Source organism: Pseudorasbora parva, chromosome 11 (assembly GCF_024679245.1).
Source record: "Pseudorasbora parva isolate DD20220531a chromosome 11, ASM2467924v1, whole genome shotgun sequence".
NCBI lineage: Eukaryota > Metazoa > Chordata > Actinopteri > Cypriniformes > Gobionidae > Pseudorasbora > Pseudorasbora parva.
The window spans coordinates 24,601,562-24,626,189 of NC_090182.1; the positions used below are offsets into that span (position 1 = coordinate 24,601,562).

Here is a 24,628-nt window from a genome sequence, read left to right on the forward strand (position 1 = left end):
AAATCGTATAATATGTTTCTTTGTTGTAGGTTAATACTTATTTATTTGTGTGTGTGTGTGTGTGTAGCCTACTTTATGTTTTCAAGGTTTTATTGAATGCATTGCTCTTGTATAGTTTTAAGAGCAATAAACATATATTGCAATGTTAAGGAATTCGTTTTTTCATTCAGATAATTAAATTAACATGTATAAATTGCTATTAGGCAATTAATGGGGAGATAATCGGTAATCGAATCGAATCGTAACCGAATCGGACAGAAAAAATTAATCGTTTGATTAATCGATGCATCGAAAAAATAATCGATAGATTAATCGTTAAAAAAATAATCGTTTATCCCAGCCCTAATATAGATATAGTTCTCTGAATAAAACAAATAGAGAACAGAAAAGAGACAGGCTACTGCTATTGGATGCTGAGAGCGTGCTAGTGCCTACAGAGCATCACAGCACTATATTCAAGGGTCACATGATCACATTCAGGTTGGTGTTTGCTGGAGATTGTAGTTTTATAATAAAGGGAGGGCAGAGCTGGTGTTTGGGTAGATCCAGATGTGGAATGGGTGAAATGATTCATTTCACCTCTGGATTCTGTGATGGATTGGATGAGAGGGCGTAGAAGGGTTTGATTGTATAGATGTCTACGGAGCAATCAGTGTGCGTAACCGTCACAACGAGCCGACAGTTTCCCCATCGGACCCTCTGCTGCAACACAAGTCTTTTGGCTAGCAGTGTGTGAGCTGAATTTGGCTCAAGGCAGGTTTTAGGACTGGGAGGAGGAGCAGGCAGGAGAGGCAGTGTCGTCTTTTAGCCCAACTGCAAGGTCCGATGCTGGAGTGGGAGTCGTGTCATCTTGCTGGGGGACCTGGAGGCTTGGCTCTGACTCAAGATGCTGCGTAGGGTCCAGATCCAGGGTCTCTTGTGGCGGGGCGTCCTGTGTTGAAGAGCCGGGCTGTAATGAGCCTTTCAGTTGATTATGGCAAAGAGGGCAGGTCTCCTGCACATACAACCACTTTTTTAAGCAGCCGGCATGGAAGAGGTGACTGCAGGGGGTGATCACAGCTGACGTCATGTCCTAGATTCAAGAATAGAAAAGGTTAGGTCCAAAAAATATATATACTAATAGTCATTCTGGCTAAATAGCACATTCAAGCATCACAATACTATAATGTAAAATATGAAAAACTGATATTCATTTTGAGATTATATTTTTGTTAAATTATTATTATTTGTTTTAATAATAATAATTTAACAAATATTACACATCTCAAAACTAATATCAATGTTATTATTATTATTATTATTATTATTATTATTATTAATGTAGATTGGGAAATAATAATTATATTATCTCATTATCATCACTATTATTAGTATAACAATGATGGCAACTTTTATTATTTTTAGCAGTAGTAGTATTAGAAATATTCCTTTATATTGGTATTAATAATAAAACATTATTATTATTATTACTATTATTATTATTACGACAGCAAATGTAATTTTCCAGTATATTAGTAATAATAGTAGTTGTAGTATTAATAGTATTTATAATATTAAAACGTTATTGTTATCATTATTTTGATAGAAGTAAATAGCTGTAATAATACAATTAACAACATTAAAATTTTGTGTTATCATCATCATATTAAATGGCAAATGTAAGTTACAGTATATGTAAAAATAATGTAAACATTCACAAATAAAAATCCAATATCGGTCAATAAATATTCAATATTAACCGATATTAATCAATTATAAAATCCTCCTATATCAGCTGATAACTGATATAGTACCTGTTGACCTAATGCTAAGATTTTTTTTTTTTTTTTTTTTCAGTTTTTAGCGTGTGCTTAGGTCGATGACTGAAGTCAAAATAGTTCACCCCCCAAATCTGTATTATATTCTGGTTTCTGGATAAGGCTTGAGTTGCTCCTTCAATGTAGTATCAGTTTAAAAAAAAAAGATAGTTCAGGACCACAATTATTAATCCACGTTCAGTGTTATCAATATCATATTATTTGTTGATGTATAATTTATGGATAAAATAAATAGCACATCAAATATTTATTTTAATAACCATTTTATAAAAGCAATAAGCCCGTTCCACATTATGCCTAACAAAACTACATGAAGTTTTAAATTCACTGTAAACCATGGCTTCACAAGGCTTTTTGTTTTAGTCTAAACATCGTCCACTAGGCAAAGCCATTTTAAATCCAATCGCTTGAAGTCTTTCATCAGCGAGCCACACAAAATTAGATATCATTTACGACCATAGTGCAAATGGTGTGGCACAAATTATGCGCATAAGTTTAATACTTAGAGGAATGTTTGAACAAGAGCGATGCACCCTAACTGAACCCACCATCAATCTAGCACAGAAATAGACAAGGAATGTACCTGGACATCCATCACAAACACAAATCGTCACATCCACACACACCTGGTAGCAGATGGAACAGATGTCATTGTGCTGCTGGAGCTGTTGGTGAGAAGCTGTAGGCAGGCTCTTGATCTTGTTGACAGCATCTCTGCGGAGCAGGAAACTCTGCCAGCCCAGCTGGGCCCTCAGCCACACGTTATAGTAGGAATGGATGAGTACGATGGTAGAGCCCATCACAGTCCACTCCCCAAACACCGTCTCCGACACACCGTACGCGACCACGCACAGCGCAACCAGGAACTCCAGCAGCCTGTAAGTGCCGTTCACCCAGTAGATGACATCATCCATGTTCTCCACCGGAGCCTTGCGGAGCTCCTCTACCATGAAGAGGATGTAGATCAGCAGTGTTCCCAGCACCTGGGAGTGAAAGAGTTCAAAACAGAGGGACAACAGATCAATTTCACATTACACAAATCAAAGCTCCCATAATGGTCACCTGTAATAGGTTTTTCAGGGCTGATGACTAGAGAGCAGGGTAGCTGATGGCCGACAAAATGCTGATTATATATATATATATATATATATATATATATATATATATATGTATGTAAATAAAATATATATAAAAACACCGTATAAATTTTTTAATTTATTTATTATTTTTTGTTATTATTAAATGTTGGAAATGTTATTATTATTAAAAATGTAAATGCTAAATTATTATATTACTGTTAAATATTATAATTACTAAATTAAATATTCAAATAACAATTATTATTATTATATTTTTTCTAAATATAAATTATTATTAAAAATAAATTCATAATAATAATAATAATACATGCAAACAACAGCTGTTTGCATGTATTTGCGACTAAAATTGTATAAATAAAGGAATAATGTGAAAAAGAAAAAAAGAAAAAAATCACAAAAATATGGATACAACTTATACAAATAAAAATTGCCAGATTATTATTATTATATCATCTCATTCTAACACAACTCATGACTTCACTTACACTGATTCCTTCAATATAATTTTGCATTTTAATCACTGTTGGTACTAACGTCATATTTTATCTTTTTCAAAATGTTGTTAAACATTCTTTTGCGTTCATAGCGCAAACATATAGGATGCAAATATTCTCTTTAAAGAGATAGTTCACCCAAAAATGAAATGTGTCACCTACTCACCCTCAAGTTGTTCCAAACCTGTATGAGTTTCTTCTGTTGAACACATAAGAAGATTTTTAAAAAAATGTTGGTAACCAGACAGTTGACGTCACCCATTGACTTCCATAGTATTTTTTCTCCAACTAGTAGTCAACATATGCCGTAAACTGTCTGGTTACCAACATTCTTGAAAATATATATTCAAATTTTCATCTTTGGGTGAACTATCCCTTAAAGAAAGGAGAAATTAAACTCTGGTTTAAAGAATAAACTATTTATATTTATTTCCCCTAAGCATTTATAGACTGTAAAAAAATATGGATGTAGTGTCCGTGACGTCACCCATAGGATTCCGAAGAGCCGTTCTGAAGCGTAAAGTAGAGACGAGCTGGCTGTTGCCATCTTGGCAGCACGTCATCGCGTGTCACTCCCGGATAACAAAAATGGGCAAAGAGGCGGGATGTGGGCGGAGCTGAGGTGACGCAATGACAGATACCGTATAAATGGCTATCCACCTGTCAATCAAAGTAGCCACGCCCTTAATTATGCAGAACTTTAAGGCTATATATAATGTAAATGAATGAGTTTGAAAAATCAAAATACAAAAAAAAAAAAAATTCTGCTGAAAAGTTGGGCATTTTAACACTGGGCTCAATGAGAGTCTGCTCCTTTCTGGAGCCTGTCCCTAGTGGCCAGTCGAGAAATTCCAGTTTAAATTACTTCTGTAATGGCTTCAAGAGAGACAGCGGGAGGTTGTCTGCTTGGTTTATATATAAAAATGCTAGTAAATGAACTTCTGTAAAAAGTAGTGGTTTTGAGTTCACTTCACACATTAAGACACACAAAGTGAAGCATTACTGTGGCTGAAAATAAATTGATGCTTCGTTTTATATTCGATCACGTGTTTATCTCAAAACAATACGCGCTCTGGGACAAAGACGTACAGGGAGTAATGCAAGCCACGAACACGAAGTATCTATCAAAACAAACACATTACATTGCTTGGTTACGTGAATCAGATTTTGTAAGTGTGTGCACAGCAAGAAATTGACAGAAAAGAGTGATTTCTACAGCATTGGATCGTTCTGTTTGTTCCCAACAAGACAGTAGAACGCAACAAGTAGCTCATCAACGTTTTCTTTTGAAAATGTTATATAAGGAATATCAGAAAACATCATTAGAAAACTGAGAAGAAATCATATTATACTCTTCAATCTTTTTGTATTACTAATGTTACCAAATTCCGATATAATCTATATAATCTTCAAAATAGTTTGTCAAGATATATAGAACATATGCCATTTTAGGAATAAAATAGGTAAACAATGGCAACTTTGCTACTCCAGCCAGAATGCACAGAAAACATGCTCTATTAAAGGTCCCATGGCAAGGATTTTATAAATTATTGTATGTTTCCTGAGGTGTACTTGTTAGTATGGTTTTTACATCTAAAAATGTCATAATATAGAAATAAAAGGCATTTTTCTATACTGATATTAGCACTCTAGGTTGAATGCTCTGTTTCAAGGGGCGTGTCTGCTGTGAGACATCAGTGAAAACACCCACTGTTGTGATTGGCTGACATCTTTGCATTTGAAATGAGATTATGTGGCGGAGGGGGCGGGGTTTAGTCAGGCGCAGCCAGCACTCACTGCCAGTCCAGAGAGAGAGAGACGGCGAGCTGGGGAAAGATTGCTGAGAAAGTGTCATTGTATCGAGCTGTTAAGAGCGCACGTTTATTTTGTTTGTATCTGAGAGCTCTGACTAAACACGAGTGAACTTTGCAATGTTATTTCTCTCACAAAATGCTTTCACCACAACTAACAACAAACATCGACATGAATACAGTTAAAGCTACTGTTGATTGAGCATAACAGCGTCATTCATTATAACGGCAGTTTGGACTAGTGTGTACTGCAGATATATGTGTGATTGACAGATCCGAACATTATAAAGAGTGTTTTTTGATCACTCTCTGTAGTTTAATAATTTAAATAACAGATTTGTTTCATGCTACTAACGTTCGTTTTAGTCACTGGCGCATCAAGAGCCAGCGGTGGGACTGACAGATTTAAATGATTTAGAAAGAAGGTTGTGTTAGCTGTGTGAACTTTAAGGGTTACTTCAGCAATTAGCACATGGCTTTCTATCAGTAAAAACCCTGGAGTATATTCGAATGATCATGCTTCCCCCTCTCATATCCGAGACGAGAGATTTATGCTTTTTATTTCTGAAAAAATTACTATTTTTTTCCTATTTCCGCATAATTTCAACTCGCACATGGGGGATGGGGATGCACTCACAGCTCAGCTCGGCTCAGGCATTCATGGAAACGGTGCGGCCGGCGGAGCAAAGTATTTTATCTTCTCAAGGTTATTACTATGAAAGATAATCTTCCAAAGGCGAGAATGACTGTCGTGAACGCAGAAGCGTTTACCTCAGCTCTCATCACGATGCGTGTAATCTGACTCCTGCTGCGTTTGTGCTGACACTTCCTCAGCGGCTATATCACATTATATTGAACAGACATGTTCAGTTTTTAATTGTAGTGTCTCTTCTCTAACTGCACTGAACTTTATGAAGATGAACGCGGTGTTGGGAAAGTAAAAGTGATTCAGTACCGGTGGCTTTGGGAGTGGCCTCATAAGGCAGCGAAGCATTCTGGGAATTGTAGTCTTTCATCCCCATGAGACAAAAACACATTTTCTAGTCTTTTCTCAGTCTAGAAAGCACCAAAGTCAAAAATAATTTCACATTTCTACTACATTAATGACCCAGTTTAAATACAGATTCATCTTCCCAGTGCTGAAGTACCCCTTTAAATGATTAGCTACATATAAGAAATCACTGATCCCAGATCAGGCATTAAAGAACATTGATACTCACTGTTTGTGGCGGTGCTGTCGAATCCATATAGTAAAGCCTGTGCTGCTGACATCGCGACTGATAAATTAAATCCATTCTCTACTATTTCTCTGGGCGTGCAAAGCAGAGGAAGGGGAGGAAACCTTTCCTGTTATGACGTCAATATCAGCTCGTCTGAGCTCTCAATTTATCAAAGGCAGAGAAAGACAGCCAGCACTCGGTTTACACCGATCAAAATTTCTAGCCACTTGGGGACAATATTCAGGCTAGGGAAACTTATATTAATGTTGAAAAACCTCATAAAATGAAAATGTCATTCCATGGGACCTTGAAAAGGATGATTGGCACTTTTAGCCCAACGGCAGAACCAGAATGCAAAAATTACACTGTTTCTGTGTACCTGTAGTGAGGTCAGAATGCTGGAGGAGATGATGATAAGCAGCCAGAAGTCCATGTGGAAAAACTGACATATCATGTAGGACATGTAGGCCGGGAACACCAGCAGGAACAAGCACAGGCTAACAGCGCGGAAGTGCTTCCATAAACTCCTGTTGGCGATAAAATAATCAGAACACTGAATTATGACGTCCACTTGCATAAAACATAAATATATGACTTCAACATTCATCGTAATGTACTTGTCTCTGGAGGCTCCCAGCGCCAGCACTATGGGGTCAGCTATCTCCAGCATAGACTGCAGGATGGAGGCCACTACAATGAAGAGGATGATGCTTAGGAGGAAAGCTCTGTGGATGACCTGTAGCTCGATCAGTCCAGTCTGAACAGCGAGGATCAAAAGAGTGATTCCCTCTGTCATGCCCCTAAATAGAGAGATGAGGAATTGATGGACTTCTGTGAGTTCGATGATCAATTAAGAGATAAAAAGGTGCCATTATGAATCAAATATAGACTCAATGCCAAACAGTTTAGAAAGGTTATCATAAAAGTAAAGTTACTTAGGGGATGATTAATTGGGGGAAAGAGTGGCGCTTATTTAGCGTTACAAAGCATGAAGAAAAGTCCAAGCTCATTTAATGAGATAAGAAGCAAGTTCTAATTCGGAATATACACAATATTTGGGATCAGTCAGATATTTTTTTTTTTTCGGTAGTACTTTAGTTTAAGATTTCGGTAATACTTTAGTTTAGGGTCCAAATCTCACGATTACCTAATGGCTTATTATTAGTATGCATATTACTAGGATATTGGCTGTTTATTAGTACTTATAAAGCACATATTAAAGGTGCACTATGTAGTATTTTTGCAGTAAAATATCCAAAAACCACTAGGCAGGTGTTACATATTTTGTTCAGTTGAGTACCTACAATATCCCAGATGTTTCCAACTATTTGTAAATTGTGAGAAAATTGTTATTTTAACTAAGGACAGGGATGTTTTAGCATTGCATTTGAGGGAGTCGCCTGTCAATTGCGTCATATCTGTGATACCCTCGGTTTCGGCTTTTATTTGGCAGGAGCGCTTTACTCTAGCAGTGTGAACAACTGAACGCACGGAGTAACGTCATAACATAATTTTAAACACACTTAAATGTATCTAATATGATAAACAGAGCTGCATTACCTCAAAATCATAACCGGAAGAGCGGATCAGTGCAGGCGCCCGGCGACTGTCCCGTCCCGTCATAATAAAAGTCCCGGTACTCGCGAGCCCTGTGTTTGTATAACAATCGCTCCAGCAGCTGTGCTCAGGATCACAACACTCGGTCCTGCTCTGCTTTACACTACAGTAACGTTAATAACCGCATGCATGAACGTGATTTCTGCCCAAGTCCTATTTTCCACCGGCTGTGATGTGAAGACCACATCTCCCAAGATGCTGCGCTCACACTTTGCGTCATCAAACTACGCATTTGTTTTGAATAGGCGCCCTCCAATGGACGGAAAGTTGCATAGTGCACTTTTAATGCCTTATACTGTACGATCATATTTTATAACCCTTAATCCTACCCAATACCTAAACTTAACAACTACCTTACTAACTATCAAAAAGCAGTAATTAGGAGTTTATTTAGGTAAAAGTCATAGTTATTAGTTAGTTAATAGTGAGAAATGGACCCTAATCTAGAGTGTGACCAAGATTTCTATTATAAAATAAATGCTGCTCATTTGAACTTTCTATTTATCAATGAATACTGGGAAAATGTATCATGTTTTCCACAAAAAATATTAAGCAGCAGAAATGTTTAAGCAGCAAATAAGCATAGTAGATTGATTTCTGAAGGATCATGTGACACTGAAGGAATAAACAACATTTTAAAATACAGTAAACATTTTTTTTTAACCTGCAATATTTCACAACATAACCGCTGTATTAAATAAATTCAGCTTTAGTAAGCAAAGAGACATTTCAAAAACATAAATTATAATTTTCCAATAATAACAATTATACTATTATTATTATTAATAATAATAATAATAACATATATAATTTTATTATAAAACCAAACAAAATGGCCACTGGCAGTCAATGATCATCATGCATATTCCTTACATGGAAAAGAAAACCTTTACTATTTTTATAACAACTTACTTTATTTTCTTTCTTTTTCCATGAGAAAAAAGTAGTAGAAGTTCTGGGGAATAAGAGGGTATATGAAGGGTACATGATACCTGTGCATGGTGTTGTCATTCATGAAAGCCCTGTAGCCCTGCAGGTAGAACTTGCAAAGAGTGAGCACTCCCAAAGCAACAAACGACACGGTGAAGACCAGGCCCAGCAGAGAGTACGGAGTACAACAGCACTCTGCAATACTGGAGATCATTTACAATTTAAGTTGCTGTGTGCCAAAATGAGACCAAAAACATTTTACATTTACCAACACTTTATCAAACCAAAACGTCATATTAAATAGGACACTTTTATACATCTTATTAATCTAAATCTCTATTACTCCCTTGCGTAAATCGCTCAGGATGTATGAGCAGAGCAGCCAGAACTTCCACTCACCTGGTGAGAAAAAGGAAGAGCAGCCTCTCTCTAGATGTGGGCTGGTCTCGTGTGCTAAAATATGTGTAGATTTGCAGAGCAAACAGAACCAGCCAGAAACACATGAACAACACAGGCAGAACCAACTGATTCCATAGAGACATCCCAAGAGCCAGCAACCCATAAACCTCCACCACCTAACAGAATAAGACAGAGAAGAGCTCAATTCTTGTTTCTTTGATTTGACATTTTCAAGTCTGCCCTAAAACTCACTCTTTAAGCCTCTGTTCACCAGAAAGGCACTTTCTAACCTGTGCAAGCTCCCGGTATGCTGTCTTGGCCAGGTTAAATGGTACCAACAGGTTGGAGGCCAAAAAGTAGATGACTTCCAGGCCTGTGAAAATCATGGCAAAGCGATTGACGAAAACAATAGTCTCCAAAGGGACCAGGCACAGCCTGGCCACCAGAGGGAGCAAGTGCGCTGAGAACAGCCAAATGCGCTTGGTCTGCATCACACAGGAGCACAAGGTACACACCACCAGCTGGCCTATTCAAACATACACAGACACAGAGAAAGAAAAAAAAAACATCTTAATCATTATAGAATTAAAGATATAAATAGGCATTTTAGTAGTAATAATATTACCAATGATGAAACCAAACTGCAATGTGGTACATTAAAGCAAAGAAAAGAACCTGAATCTGAGCTGTGAGTTCCCTTCTGTACTCACTGACATTAATGAATGCATCTGTTCTTGCTGGAGTTAATTAGGCCCTACAGAGTTCAGAGTAATGCCTGAAAGATTCAGCAGCACTCAAGAACTCAATGAATACACTAGTGAAAGAGCAAGCAGTAAACTCACCGGTGAATCTCACCAACAAACACTACGGTTATATATCACCAAAACAAAAAGTACTGCATAAATTATATTAAGCCTATTAAATCAAAATAATAGGCTTAATATAGTATTAAATTAAGTTTATGTGACATAAAACTTAATGTTTTTTTAGTGTGAAATATGACCTTGACATTTTCTTGATAGTGAGATTCACCCCCTAAACAATATACAAGTCAAAAGAAACATAAAAAGAATTTTTTTTTTTAGAAATACAGTTGATGAGACATGACATGAAAGTCAAAGGACGGGACAGACTCATGAAATGCAGTGAAAGAGAAAGTGAGAGAGAGCGTGGGAGAGTATGACATGTTACAAACAAGGGGAAAAGCAGACCGTTTTTTTAAGTGAGAAAAATAAATCAAATAAAGGAAGTGAGCGGGAGAGGTTTTGACATTAAGCTGCCAAAAGATGGTACTTACAGCAAAAGTAATGAGGGGGAAAACATGAAATCTGCATCTATGGCACTTGTGCAGTGTGTTTAAGGGCAGGCGGGTTATTCGAGGGGAACAAGAGTGGGAAATGGCTTGACCTCTGACAACATCCTAAGACATGCAAAACTACCCAACTCTCCATAGAATGACACCACATGAGCACATGTACAGGAATGAATAGACTGAATGAGAGTTGGTGTGAGACTCACACATGACAGGAATCTTAACACACAGCGGCTCTCTTGTAAATGACTTGGAACACCAATTTGAAGTCAACATGAAATCAGAACTGATCCTGTTTACTTTATTAATGTAACTTCATGGTCATATTGCGAATGATTTATTGGTGTATGTTATTGATATATCATTTTGGTCACACTTTAGTTTAGGGTCCAATTCTCACTATTAACTACAAATTTTGCCTCAATAAACTACAAATTACTGCTTAATAAAAGTTAGTAAGGTAGTTGTTAAGTTTAGTTATTACACAGCTCTGTGGAATACTTGAATACTTTATTCTGGTTAGTCAAATCGTGCCATCCAGCGGTATGTTATTCCCCCAGGTATTTTCTGGATAACAGTCACTGAAGTCAGCTTTTTGCTACGAACAGGTTTTCCTCTTGGAAGTTTTGTGTTTGGTGAGCCAATAAAATGTTAAAACTCAAATCAATATTTTGTGTAGTCATGTCATTGGTATCAGAGACTCGCTTTCTCATACAAACGCAGTTGCTGCCATTTTGCTGTTTTTTTGTACAATGTAAAGGATTATAAGATTACAAACAGGTATGATTTTAAAAACGCTTCATCTCAAAAACAATATCTCATATCCCCATAATTATTTTTGTGGTGAAATGCCGTGTAACTAGTGGTATGACTGGTATACCTCATCTCTTAAATGTCCATTTAGTTTTAACTTGCCATTTGCTAGCAACTGCCCTCTCCGTGGAAGCTTTGCATTTAAAGAACTAATTTAAAACCAGATCAATATTTCATGTCTAATCATTTACTTATGTGGCAAGTAGCCATGTAATAAGTGGGATAATGTAAATCCAGTCGGTTGTTATCACAAAATAAAGCCATTCAGGCTGGTGCAAAAGACCTGGTTCAGGGTTTATTCTGTGATAACAACTGACTGGATGTACAGTACATTATCTCTTACGTATTGGGTAGGATTAAGGGATGTACAATATGGTCATGCAGAATAAGGCATTAATATGTGCTTTATAAGTACTAATACGCAGCCAATATACTAGCAATATGCAAAATAGTGAGAATTGGACCCTAAAGTGTTAACATTTTTGGTATTATATTGACCAGCCCTAATAGACCTAGTACATATTATTATAAGTAAATAAAGTCTTTGCGAACAGCATTTCACATTGACTTGAAAAGTGTGATCCAATCTTTGGAGACTTTGTCTGGCACTTACAGATGAGCGCAGTAGTGAAGCGGTTGATGGACAGAGGCTCCAGGTACAGCGGGCCCTCATAGCCAGACTCCAGCTCACTGCGCACATAGTCCCTGAAACAGAGAACAGAGACCTTATTCTAACCTCTCGCAGCGTGACATTCCCCCTGAGTCATCACAGCCTGTGGAGGATCTATACTTACAGCCCGAGTCAGACAGAGCAGGGCTGTGGAACCATCAGTCCGCCTGTTTTTATCAGACTAAAATTCCTGAGAGAACATTTGCTTATATAACCCTCAGCTAAATCCCACTGTGGACAAAAACAATCACCACTGACAGTCAGAACTCTAAAATAATGCTTAACCCTTAGTTCAGGGATTGTAATAGGTTGTCTGCAACCCCTAGGGGCAACTGCATGGGGCTTTGGCAATTATTTTTTCTCTTTAAAAACATAATGTGGAACAAAATACATAGTAGCAGGGGTGTGCGGTCCATATAAACTGTGAATGCTCTGCATAACCAAGCCGCCCCTGGACTCGTTAATTAATATTAACACTATTAATTACTATAAATTACCATAAAGCTTCCACAATAAAATTTTGATAATACTTATGTCATTTACGGAGGCAGCTTTGGCGCCTATGAAATGTTGTTATGTATCATCAACACCGTCTGTTTTTGTATTTGATACAAAACTAACTAGACTAAATCCTGGATCATTACTGAAACTATTTCATAGTGTTTAATTTTCTCCTGAGGGATATCTAGTTTATAGGGCTGGTCCAAGCACCCTTTTTTGAGCTTCGAAGCTTCGATAGCAATCAACACCTCACACGGGCCGGGCTTATATGCTCTGAGAACGGACACCGCACTAGTGATACAAAACACATGGGTCTGTTATGTCCCAGTTTTGATATATTAGAGTAGTAAAAATCATTTTGTTCAGTTTACAGATCAACTAAAATTAAACTACAGATTTCATTCATCACGAGTGAGAAGCTGAATGACAAATGATCGCGGAAGTTTGGTTTCAAAGCAAAATGTAAAAGCGCCTATTTTAGGGAGTTTGTCAGTGTACTGTTTTTGTTGTTGTGTTTTTCCATTAAGAATAATAGGCTAATGAACCCACTATTCAAGCGACCCGAAAAAACCTGAAAAACAAAAAACAAAACTAAAAACAATATTCAAATCCCAATTTTTTACAATCAAATTCAAACCCATCAAAAGAATATTAGAATAGTCTGATTATATTCTTGTAAAAGCCATCTCATCTCACAGTTCAAATGTAAAGTATATAGTTTCTTCGGCAATAGTGCCACCTAGCAGAATTACAAAAATACTGCCAGTGGTGGTATTAAAATGACTGACTTGAATGACTAACATCATAACATTTCTTTCTGGGGTTGAAAGATGACCCCGACATCTTATTTGTGAGATAAAAACACTAAGTGGGCAGAATGGGTATCACACGACACACACACACACACACACACACACACACCTGAATAAACATTTACAAATCTTGCTTTACTGCGCTTGGCTTTGCTCAGAATAAGGCAGAGAGGGGATGGGGTAACGCAGGTAAGTTACGAGCTGGCAGTAATGGCTTCGCCACACTTGGGTGATCTTAATTTGAGCAGCCACTGCTTTTTCTATAGACACACATTATGCTGAGAAATGTGCTAAAAGCTCTCTCTTAATCTGACAATAAACAGCCACCTGTCAAGTGCAAAGCACCACACTATAATTGCAGACCCATGAGCATAGGAGGAGCCTTCAGTAAAGCAATGCATGTCGTAATGCCTGCTCACATCTTAACCCTCTTTCTATTTTCAGTAGTGAGCAAGATTATTTAAATATCCAAATACAAACTCTAAGTACAAATAAAATAAAACATTTAAAAAGTTTGTTAATTAATGAATTAATCCAAGTGTCAATGACAGTTTTAAAGGAATACTTCTTCTGTCATGACTCTCGGAGAGATTGGCATGTAATGGATATTGCAAAGTTAATATATTTGCTTCCAATCCCAAACCTTTGCAGGTATATAGTATATTATATTAGATTATATAATAGAATAGAATAGAATAGAATAGAATAGAATAGAATAGAATAGAATAGAATAGAATAGAATAGAATAGAATATTTACCATACAAAGCAGAATCTTTCTAGAAACAAAGTAAAGTTGAAATGATAGAATGCAGCTTTTTGGTCAACCTCTCTATTTCTTAAGTCCTAAACTCTCACCTTGAGATCTGGTGGCCTGCGAACAGCAGCAGAGCAGTGAGAACATACAGGTAGAGCTGCACCAGGTGCTGTCGGGGCAGAGTGAGCAGAACCAGACTCAGAATGTAACCTGAAAGAGAGAGGGATAAAGAAAGAGACTGCTGTTAGACTGCTATGTGAGGATGCTGTCAAGCACACAGAAGGGCCTCTGAGGGCACAACATCCCTCAGACCAGCAGAGAGAGTCCATTCACTCAGAATGTCAAAGGAACTCACAAAGCCCAAGCACACAGACTGAATCTGGATATCTAGTTAATGATAGTGAAGTCACACCTGCATAGAGGCTGTAGCTATATTCAGAATACTAGCATACTGGTTATATCTTTATATAATGTTATATATGCTATATATTTTTTTAAATATAAAAAGTTGTATAATACTGCATTTTTAATTTTAAAAGGGAATTCAGTTACCAGTCTCAAAAATAAACATGGTTATTCTGAATTTTAATAATTTAACTCTGATGTCTTAAGAAGTCTATTCCACATATGCTCCAAGTTCACTGACGTTGAAATTTACAAGCATATGTAGCCTATATGATTAATAAACAGGCACTCATTAATACTGAATTTGAACCAGCATCCTTTCGAGTGTGATTTAGCTTTTATACAATAGTTCAATAAAATAGAAAGTGTACAATAATAATGTGTAGGTTAACTTGCATTGTACACACAATATTGCCAATGCTGTCTATTTTAAAAATGGCAACAAAAATAGCTCTGTTTCCAGGCAACATTATTGCCGTTCCTGGATGAATCAGTGTGTTTGAACAAATGATTTGAGTGAAGGATTACAGGACTAATACAGACAGTTACAGGTTTCATTTCTAAATGAATGAACCACTTTTGTGTTGAATGAATCGAATGAGTGACTCATTAATTCAATGTGAATGTGAATAGGAATAGTGTTAAACAAATGCAATGGTAATGATATTGGAAAAACTTAAATTAGGTAGTTCATCACAAACAGCATACAACCAGGACACAAGAAGAAGCTGCAAAAAATCTTCATCTTAATCATTATTTTAAACATCTAGTTTGTTGTTTAGCTATATCAGTTTATGGATGCTAGACACTAAAGTCCGACAGCAGCACTAAAAAGCTGACAGAAACAAGTCATGGCTATGGAAATTATACATAGTCTTGTCTAATCATATTGGTGTAACCTGGACAGTTTTACAGCCTGTTACCTGACACAAGTTTTACGTCAAAAGCACATAGAACCCGGACTAATTTGCACAGAAATTGTATACATGTCTTGTTGAGTATCCTAGTAAACACATTAGGTTGTGTCTTAAGTGAACGTAAACAGCTGAGAAAGAGCGCATGTGCACAGTACCGGGATCTGTGCATTATGTCTCAAAGGTGAACTATGCAACTTTCCGTCCACTGGAGGGCGCCTATTCTAAACAAAGGCGTAATTTGATGACGCAGTTTGAGCGCAACATCTTGGGACATGTGGTCTTCACCTCACAGCCGGTGGAAAATAGGACTCGGGCAGAAATCACGTTCATGGATGCGGTTATTAACGTTACTGTAGTGTGAAGCAGAGCAGGACCGAGTGTTGTGGAGCTGAGCATGGCAGCTGGAGAGATTTTTACACAAATACCCACCTCGCAAACACCAGGACTTTTATTATGACGGGACGGGAGACATTCGCCGGCCGCCTGCAGAATTTCTGATCTTCTGGTTATGATTATGATATAATGCAGCTCTGTTTATCATATTAGATACATTTAAGTGTGCTGAAAATGATGTTATGACGTTACTCTGTGCGTTTACTTGTTCACACTGCTAAGAGTAAAGCGCTCCTGCCAAATAAAACCCAAAACCAAGGGTAGCACAGATATGATGCAATTGACAGGCGACTTCCTCAGACGCTATGCTGAAACGTCCCGGTCCTTAGTTAAAATAACAATTTTATCACAATTTACAAATAGTTGGAAACATTTGGGATATTGCAAGTACTCAGCTGAACAAGATATATAACACTGGCCTAGTGGTTTTTGGATATTTTACTGCAAAAATACTACATAGTTCACCTTTATTATTCAAGGTTCAGTGTGTTTATGAGGATAAATTAAAGAAAAGCATTATAACATGCATAACTTTGTTTTCAGTGGTGTATAAAAACCTTACTTAATGTACCGTTGTGTTTTTATTAACTTGGAATGAGCTATTTGTATCAACATACACCGCGGATCCCCTTACAGTGACGTTGCCATTTTGCTGCGTCATGTTTCTACAGAGCCTTAGCCGGACAAAGACTGGCACATCTCCAGAGTGCTAGTCACTCTCTGACCGTAACATTTTTGTCCTGTGTTGGCCCCTGTATCTTCTCTGTGCCTCGAAGGGGAGGGTTGAGGTGAGTTTTATTTCAACTCACAACCTCACCACTAGATGCCACTAAAATTCACACACTGCACCTTTAAAGTGACAAATATTCCTGCTATCTGTGTTTTTAGTGTTACTCAAATAACAAAAGAAAAGGAAATCACTTACTGCTCTTGTTCTCTTTAGTGTCTTCTTGTGCTATAATGGTTTAAAAATCACTTAAATGTTCAATCTAACAGTACCTAGAACACGTGTGAATGATGAAATTTCACTCTATGATGTTTAAACTTTGCAATCAATCCAAGAATAACATATGCTCTTCGAAATGCTCCGGCAGGTCCCTATAACTACGATCCCTATACTTCACATCGCATATGCGGTTTATGTGACTATCGCGGATGCGCACATTGCGATATAAATGCTAAATCAATATAGATCGCGAATCCCTATGCCGAACCCTAAAACCATAATAAAAAACGAAACGTGATTTGAACTTTTACACCCCTAGTGCTGCAGACTAGAGAATGTTTCACCTCTCTCATCTTAAATCCTTGGTGAAAACTCACCTTAAACAAATGCCTCGTAAGAACACATGAATAATTGCCCTGAATAATTGCTTCTAGTGCCCCCTAATGTTCTCGGAGCGGTCACTGAGGGCTGGTACCAGTATCATCTGGTATTCCAGCGAGGCATACAGAACATTTGCATACTTTATATGAAAAAAGTGTAAGTTGGATACAATTTATGAGCCTCCAGTTTGATATAGCCATCAGTGGGAAAACTCAAGTGGAGGATCTAGAATGGGAAAAATTGGCTAACACAAATTCACCATAAATTTAGTTATTGAAATGTTTCCATTAGACATTTATATTATAAAAATGACTGATGATGCAATATTATCAGAAAATGTTATTTGCCTTAAATTTAAATACATTTATTATTATATGTCATAATGAACAAGGGTACTGTAGCACAGCCTCAGTCTCCAATCTGACATTCACTGGCTCTCTCTGACGTGTGTGTGTAGACAGGATGAGGCGGGAGATTAAGGCTTTTGCCATACACAGATTAAGCCTTCATTACTGCACTGCCAAACCCTCTTGATCCCTCCTGTTGCGTAACAGCTTATCTGACATTCAGCACTCATCCAGTTCACTTTTGTCATTCACAAATATGAAAACATGTGCCATACCCCACTGTCTAGAACACGGGAGAAATACAACACAGTGGAAACATTCTACTTGGTGGAAGGCACAAAGTTTATCTCAGTATCGATTAATGTGGAGTATGCTGGCACACTAGCTTGGAACAATGCAATTACCTGGGAATAAAGTTAGTGCTGAAATATGAGGAAGCTCTCGCCAGTTTTCTCAATATAATGATGGGGCTAAAACCCAGAATATATAGATATTAAATGTTTGAAGAAAAAGCAGAGCTGTTCTCTCAAATGTCAGCTCCTGGTGAACAATAGAAAGTGTACCCAAGGCCCAAATACCCAAGATGGCTCCAAGGCCATCTCTATTAGTTTCAATAGGCTTCAAGTGTCATAATTTAAAATTGAAGTGTTCAACAGACAGGACAGACCTATTTTTTCTGCTTCATTATAATGCAAAATCCACAGGAGCTTTTCAGGACCAGGTGGTTTTTCTCAACACTAATACAAACCCAGCAAGCCTGAGATTAAAGAAGTCCAAAGTTTCTCCTGACAGCAGCACTTCTGACCTGTGGGAGCTTCTGTACTTGGACTCTGTCCGACATTCAGCAGGGGGTCCTGAGGGTAACATGGCACCATCTACATTGGACAAGTTGCACCTGCAGAACAAAGCTGCAGCCAAGAACAGAAGCTGCTGAATCTCCATTAAACAGAACACCAGTAAGAGCCCTGCTAAAGCTACCAGCACTATACCAGCTGTAACCAATATAAACCAGCATGGAATTCAGGCTGGTTTATGCTGAATTTTTCATGTCATCATTGCTTCTAAACAATGTCAGAGCATCAATATGCTAATATGGCGCACTGCAGAGATGGAAATTAATTTCTGCTACTTTGTGAACATCATAATTGAGAAAAACAAATAATATCTATTCTATGGTTGCGAATACATTCAACCTACTGTATGTGGGTATTTTCAGTCAGTTGATGTGGAAATAAAATCAACGGTCAAGGCTTGTGTTTAATAAAAGGGTGAATGATATAAGAGGAAAAAGAAAGAAAAAATTCAAAAGCAAAAATCAAGTTTGCAAATCAAGTTTAAAATGGGCAACATTTAAGAGATTTACTCTGTATTTGTCTTGGTCCAATGTTATTAAATGTAAAAAAAGAAAAAAAGGTTTTATTTGTTAACAATAATTACCTACATCATGACCTAACAATGAGTTTTGAACAATTAACAATACTTCTACAGAATTTAATAATCTTAGTTCATTTCAACTAATACATGTTTAAGATCAAAAGTTGTATTTCTTAATGTTAGTTATAGGATTAGTTCACCCAAAAATTAAATTTATGTCATTAATGACTCACCCTAATGTTGTTCTACACCCGTAAGACCTCCGTTCATCATCAGAAGGAAGGTCGCCAATGTCACGTGATTTCAGCAGTTCGGATTGCGTCAAACCGCCAAACTGCTGAAATCACGTGACATTGGCGACCCGAATCATTGATCGATTCACACCGTTTGAATCTTTTTGGAGGAATGCGGAAGAGAAGACAATGCTGAATAAAGTCGTAGTTTTTGATATTTTTGGACCAAAATGTATTTTTGATGCTTCAAGAGATTCTAATCAACCAACTGATGTCACATATGGACTACTTTGATGAAGTTTTTGTTCCCTTTCTGGACATGGACAGTAAAGTGGGCATTGACTACATATGCTCTGGAACTAAAATCTAAAATATCTTAAACTGTGTTCTGATGATGAACGGAGGTCTTACGAGTGTGGAACGACATTAGGGTGAGTCATTAATGACATACATTTTATTTTTGGGTGAACTAACCCTTTAATGCGCTGTTATCTAACATAAACAAATATTTGATTAAACATGTTATGCATTATTAACAAATTATACCTTATTGTAAAGGATTCCCAAAAGTTATACTGTAAGAATTAAAAGTTGTTGTATTTTTTGTTTGTTTTTTTACAAATATCAGATACGAATAAGTTTTTGCAGTTATACAATGACATCCTTTCTATGATTTTTTTTTTTTCTGCATGTCTTTTAAACGTTGCTTTGGACCACATGATTGATTTGAAAGACAAAAGATTTCTAACATCAATAACCAAAATGCAGTTGATAAAATGTCAGTAGTAAAACAAATATGTAAAATCTCACAAATATTTAATATTTTCTCTTTAAGAATTTATATGACATCACAGATATATTACTCTGACCCAAATTTCCCTGTGCAAGTGTGCATTCATAAAAACAATGACTTCTCATTCTGTAAACTGGATGTACAGTAAGGTTTTGTGCTTTGCAATTTGCTGAGTGGTGGCCTGTGTTCTAAAGCTTACCAGAAGCTGCCATTCTTTTTGTACGATCATATCCGCATGTAACCTCAAAAGCCTCTTCTCCAGAGTAAATAACAGCCACATGGGCAAAGCGCATGACCACACATACAAGACAAATCAGGGTCATTAGGGTTTGTTCCTTTGGGTACTATACAAACATCTGCTACAAAAGCCAGTTTTCCTGAAGTCTGCAGCTTTAATTAAAGTTTATAAACCATTTAAACTTGGGGTTAAGTGGGTGAAGTTGTACTAAAGTCTCTTACAAACAAGACAAAATTAGCTGAAACCTAAAAAAAACATGCTCCAGAAGTCGGAAACCCTTTCAGATAGAAAAACATACACAGAGGACTGAGAAGGAGGGGAAAATTAAAGGGTTAGTTCACCCAAAAATGAAATTTATGTCAATAATGACTCACCCTAATGTCGTTCCACACCCGTAAGCCCTCCGTTTATCTTCGGAACACAGTTTAAGATATTTTAGATTTAGTCCGAGAGCTTTGCTGTTCCTCCAATGAAAGTATATGCACACTAAACTGTCCATGTCCAGAAAGGTAATAAAAACATCATCAAAGTAGTCCATATGTGGAACAACATTAGGGTGAGTCATTAATGACATGAATTTCATTTTGGGGGAACTAACAAGCCCTGTGACTATCTCATGATCCGTGTCTGTTGGGATGTGCGGCAGATGAATATGGGCTGATGCCATGCTCCACTAAACTCAGCATAGGGGGCTGTCTCAGAGACCTGTGGCCCGAACCAGTTGCATCTGACTCCACCATTGTCAGCAGGACCACAGGGTAAATAACATTGAGAAATAGGTTTCAATAGATTGTATTTATTTATTTATTTATTTTCTGGTGATTTTTCTTTTGCATGCAAGGCTTTTTGACAGTTCATTTCAGTCTTTGCCATTCTCCACTCAATCATCTCGCTGCCTGTGCCACCATTATTCAAATGAGTGCAAATCTCGAGCAAAAACCCTCAATGTGATGAGCAGACCAACAGATCTGACCTCTAGAACAATTTGTTTCTCTCCTATTTCGCTCTATTCCTTTAAAAATTCAATTCGGTCAATAGTACACAATTACTGCACTTGTTTTTATTTATTTGTCTGTTTTATATGTCATTGTTTAGCGGTGTTATTTGTAACTCGGTTATGTTTTTATTGTATTGTACCTACATTTTATGCTGCCTGGTTGTCATTTGTAAATGAAAACTGGTTCCCAACTAACTTACCTGGTTCATTCCAATTTCAAAGAATCTTCATAGACTGCTTGACTGTCCTGAACTATAACAAACCACACTTTATCTTCTATAAAAGCATAATTTTTTTTATGCCAATTTTTCTTTAGCCAACCCACAGTATATTACAAGGTCTAATGGTATTATTAATGATCTAGGGTATTATTAACTATGGTAATTTCATATGAATTTTGTACAATATGATTCCTAAGGAAATGTGCGATTTTTAGAAAAACCCTGGAGGCTCATAAGCATATCGTACATAAAGATATACAAATGTTATCACACACATTGGCATGAATTACTAAATTGCCACAACATAAAGTAAAATAGGATTTAGCTTTGTTAGGTATTAGGTAGGAAGGCAACAGAGAAACAAGTAAATTGATCTGATGAAAGCCAATTATTCCCTCACAAAAAAACTAAAAAAGTACCATGGTGCAGAGATGGTGGTAATATCATGGAACAATATTGTCATGACACCGAATGGCTACCTCAAATATTATCTAATAAAAATAGGCTTGTTACTCACCCACATAGTGAAGGTAGAGGGCCAGGTACTTGTACTGAAAGAGGGGGTTGTTGTTGAGGCTGCTTCTCTGGATCTTCTGAAAGAAGGAGCTGACATCCCAGCGGTACAGCACCTCTAGTAACATGATACTGGGAACCCGCAGGCCCACGTTCAGCACCGCTTCCACCCGCTCCTTCACCGCCATCACTCCTGACTACCGCCAACCACACGCAATTTACTGGCACTATCACACACCAGCACTGCACTGATACGTAAACAGAAACAGACAGATAGAGAAAGGTTCATGAGTGCCAGTCAGTAAAAAAAGGCTGCTTTCTGCCTCAAGACAAGCTCTAAGCAAGCTCTAAAAACATACTGATTAAGATAATTTTGTCTTCTGTGTATCGACCAAATACAGCAAAAAATACAAAAAGATTGTATTCAGGCTATAATTAGAGAGACTATATATAAAATGGACAGAGTCAAACACAGGTTATTACATAACCTGTTTGTTTCCTTAGGGCTGACTGCGTTTAAAACTCGCACAGAGTACAGGCAGAGCATAAAACAATCTAATATGCTGCACTGTATACAATACCATATGTCTGCTAATTACTTGATTGTCAAAGTTACCATAACACTGTAAGCAGCAGCCTTGTCATATAGTGACAGTTACATAATGCAAATGCAATGCATCTGTTTTGCACCCAGTGAGTCAGACTTCTGGGGGAGGCATTCATTTTTGTAACTTTTAAAAATGTAAAGGAACTTCTGTAGGACATTATTTCGTAATCTGTTGTGTTTTAGCGCAAAAAATGGTCACTAATAAAACGACTTTAAACTCTTTTTAAGCTACTTTTAATTTTGTTTTCGTGATAGACATATGCAGATGACCAGTATAAAATGATAAACAGAGTAGCCTGCATATTTTATACAGATTAATAATTTAAAACACTGGTATTATGCATACCTTGTAGGTAAACGAATTTCTGTTGATACATACAGTAACTTTGTTATATATGAGATCATCTATGCGATTACTGAGATATTTCAAACGATGCCTAGAGCTACTTGTCTGTAAAAATAATGTACTTTTAGGCTAATATATAATACAATATATATTAGGCCTACAAAATTTAAAAATATACTCAACTTGTTTGGACTTCGGTTGAGTAAAAATAACGTTAACTTTTTATGAGACCTAGACCCCTGCTAATGTATATTCTAGTGTTAGTCGAAATGAACTATAGTAACCCCGAGCTCATTTAAAATGCATTGTGGCTGATCGCACAATGAGCCTGTTGCAGGATTAAATAAGCGTGTGTGCAAAAATAACTTATTTTTTTACGTCCTTTTGTCGTATTAAAAGAAGAACAAAACGTGAGGATGTGTTGATGTTATTTATACAAAGACAAAATGTTGCAAACGTTTGTAATAAGATGTTATAGACAAATCTCCTCCGTGGCCTTTAATCACACGTTATATAGTAGCCATATATTTGGATGCAGCACGCGGCAATTTACGTGCCTTCTCTCAACAGAGATGCTGCTATGAACTGTTGTGACCTCGGATAACAAACACTGACAGAAGCATGTCCGGATCCCCAGCTCGATAAACCCACCGCTATTTAGGCTACAGAGACAAAATAAACATTCAACTTACACGATTATCACTCTCCCAAGTGCTCGCGCCTACGAAGTCCGCCCTTTATTCTTCTGTCGGATGTCAACCATGTTGACGGAGGAATGAACGGAGTGGTTGGCGGTCTCAGGGAATAGCATTCCTACCGAAGAGACGCGGCGCGGCACCGGGGCTCGTATCACATCATCCCGCAGCCATTACAGATTGCCACAGTGATCGGTACTGAGCATGTGCGCCGCAGAGAGCGGATTAGCGAGCGCCGTGGCAGGGCACACATTGACGACTGAAAGAAAGAGAGAGAGGGGGTGGATAGGTGAAATGATAAGGAGTCAGACCAGACTACTCAGCATTTACAATGCCAACTGTGCTATAAAGATTAAGAGCGCATACAATGAACCCGATCACAGGCTGTGAATAATACAAAAATGCCCCTACAAAAATGTGAATAATACAAAAACTCCTTTAGCCCCGTTGTACCATATATATATATATATATATATATATATATATATATATATATATATATATATATATATATATATATATATATATATATATATATATATATATATATATATATTAATATATATATATATGGCCTGTAGACTGCTATATATAGTATATGTAATGTTTTTGAAAAAAGTTTCTTCTGCTCATCAAGCCTGCATTTATTTTTATCAAAAATACTGATTTTTTATTTTATTTTTTATATTGTGATATATTATTACAATTTAAAATATTTGGTTTTCAATTTATTATAGGCTACTTTAAATTATAATTTAATTCTGTGATGCAAAGCTATATATATATATATATATATATATATATATATATATATATATATATATATATATATATATATATATATATATATATATATATATATATATATATACACACTTTTTACTATCCAATAATGTACTATCCTATAATGCGTTTTACTATCCTATGTGTGATATAACAAAAAATATATATGTTTGTATTCAACATTTATG

At 36.8% G+C, this 24,628-nt stretch overlaps 1 protein-coding gene across 1 annotated transcript; it reads right to left on the reverse strand.

The window, feature by feature from the left end:
- Positions 1-372: 372 nt before the first annotated feature.
- Positions 373-23,924, reverse strand: rnf145a (ring finger protein 145a). Its single transcript, XM_067457486.1, has 11 exons — positions 23,655-23,924; positions 22,014-22,257; positions 14,353-14,461; positions 12,127-12,218; positions 9,679-9,914; positions 9,389-9,564; positions 9,052-9,192; positions 7,060-7,242; positions 6,822-6,969; positions 2,444-2,800; positions 373-1,072 (listed from the first exon to the last, which is right to left on the reverse strand). The coding sequence occupies exons 2-11, from the start codon at positions 22,195-22,197 to the stop codon at positions 761-763; spliced, it is 1,938 nt and encodes a 645-aa protein (XP_067313587.1). The 5' UTR covers positions 22,198-22,257; positions 23,655-23,924; the 3' UTR covers positions 373-760.
- Between the last annotated feature and the right edge of the window lie 704 nt (positions 23,925-24,628).

What these genes read in the sequence shown, in the direction of transcription:
- rnf145a (XM_067457486.1), bottom strand. Translation starts at nt 22,197, where the DNA reads ATGGCGGTGAAGGAGCGGGTGGAAGCGGTGCTGAACGTGGGCCTGCGG. An exon ending in GCAGGCCACCAGATCTCAAG is followed by an intron (nt 12,219 to 14,352) that starts GTGAGAGTTTAG and finishes TCTCTGTTTCAG; the next exon opens with GGACTATGTGCGCAGTGAGC. An exon ending in CTTCACTACTGCGCTCATCT is followed by an intron (nt 9,915 to 12,126) that starts GTAAGTGCCAGA and finishes ATGTTTGAATAG; the next exon opens with GCCAGCTGGTGGTGTGTACC.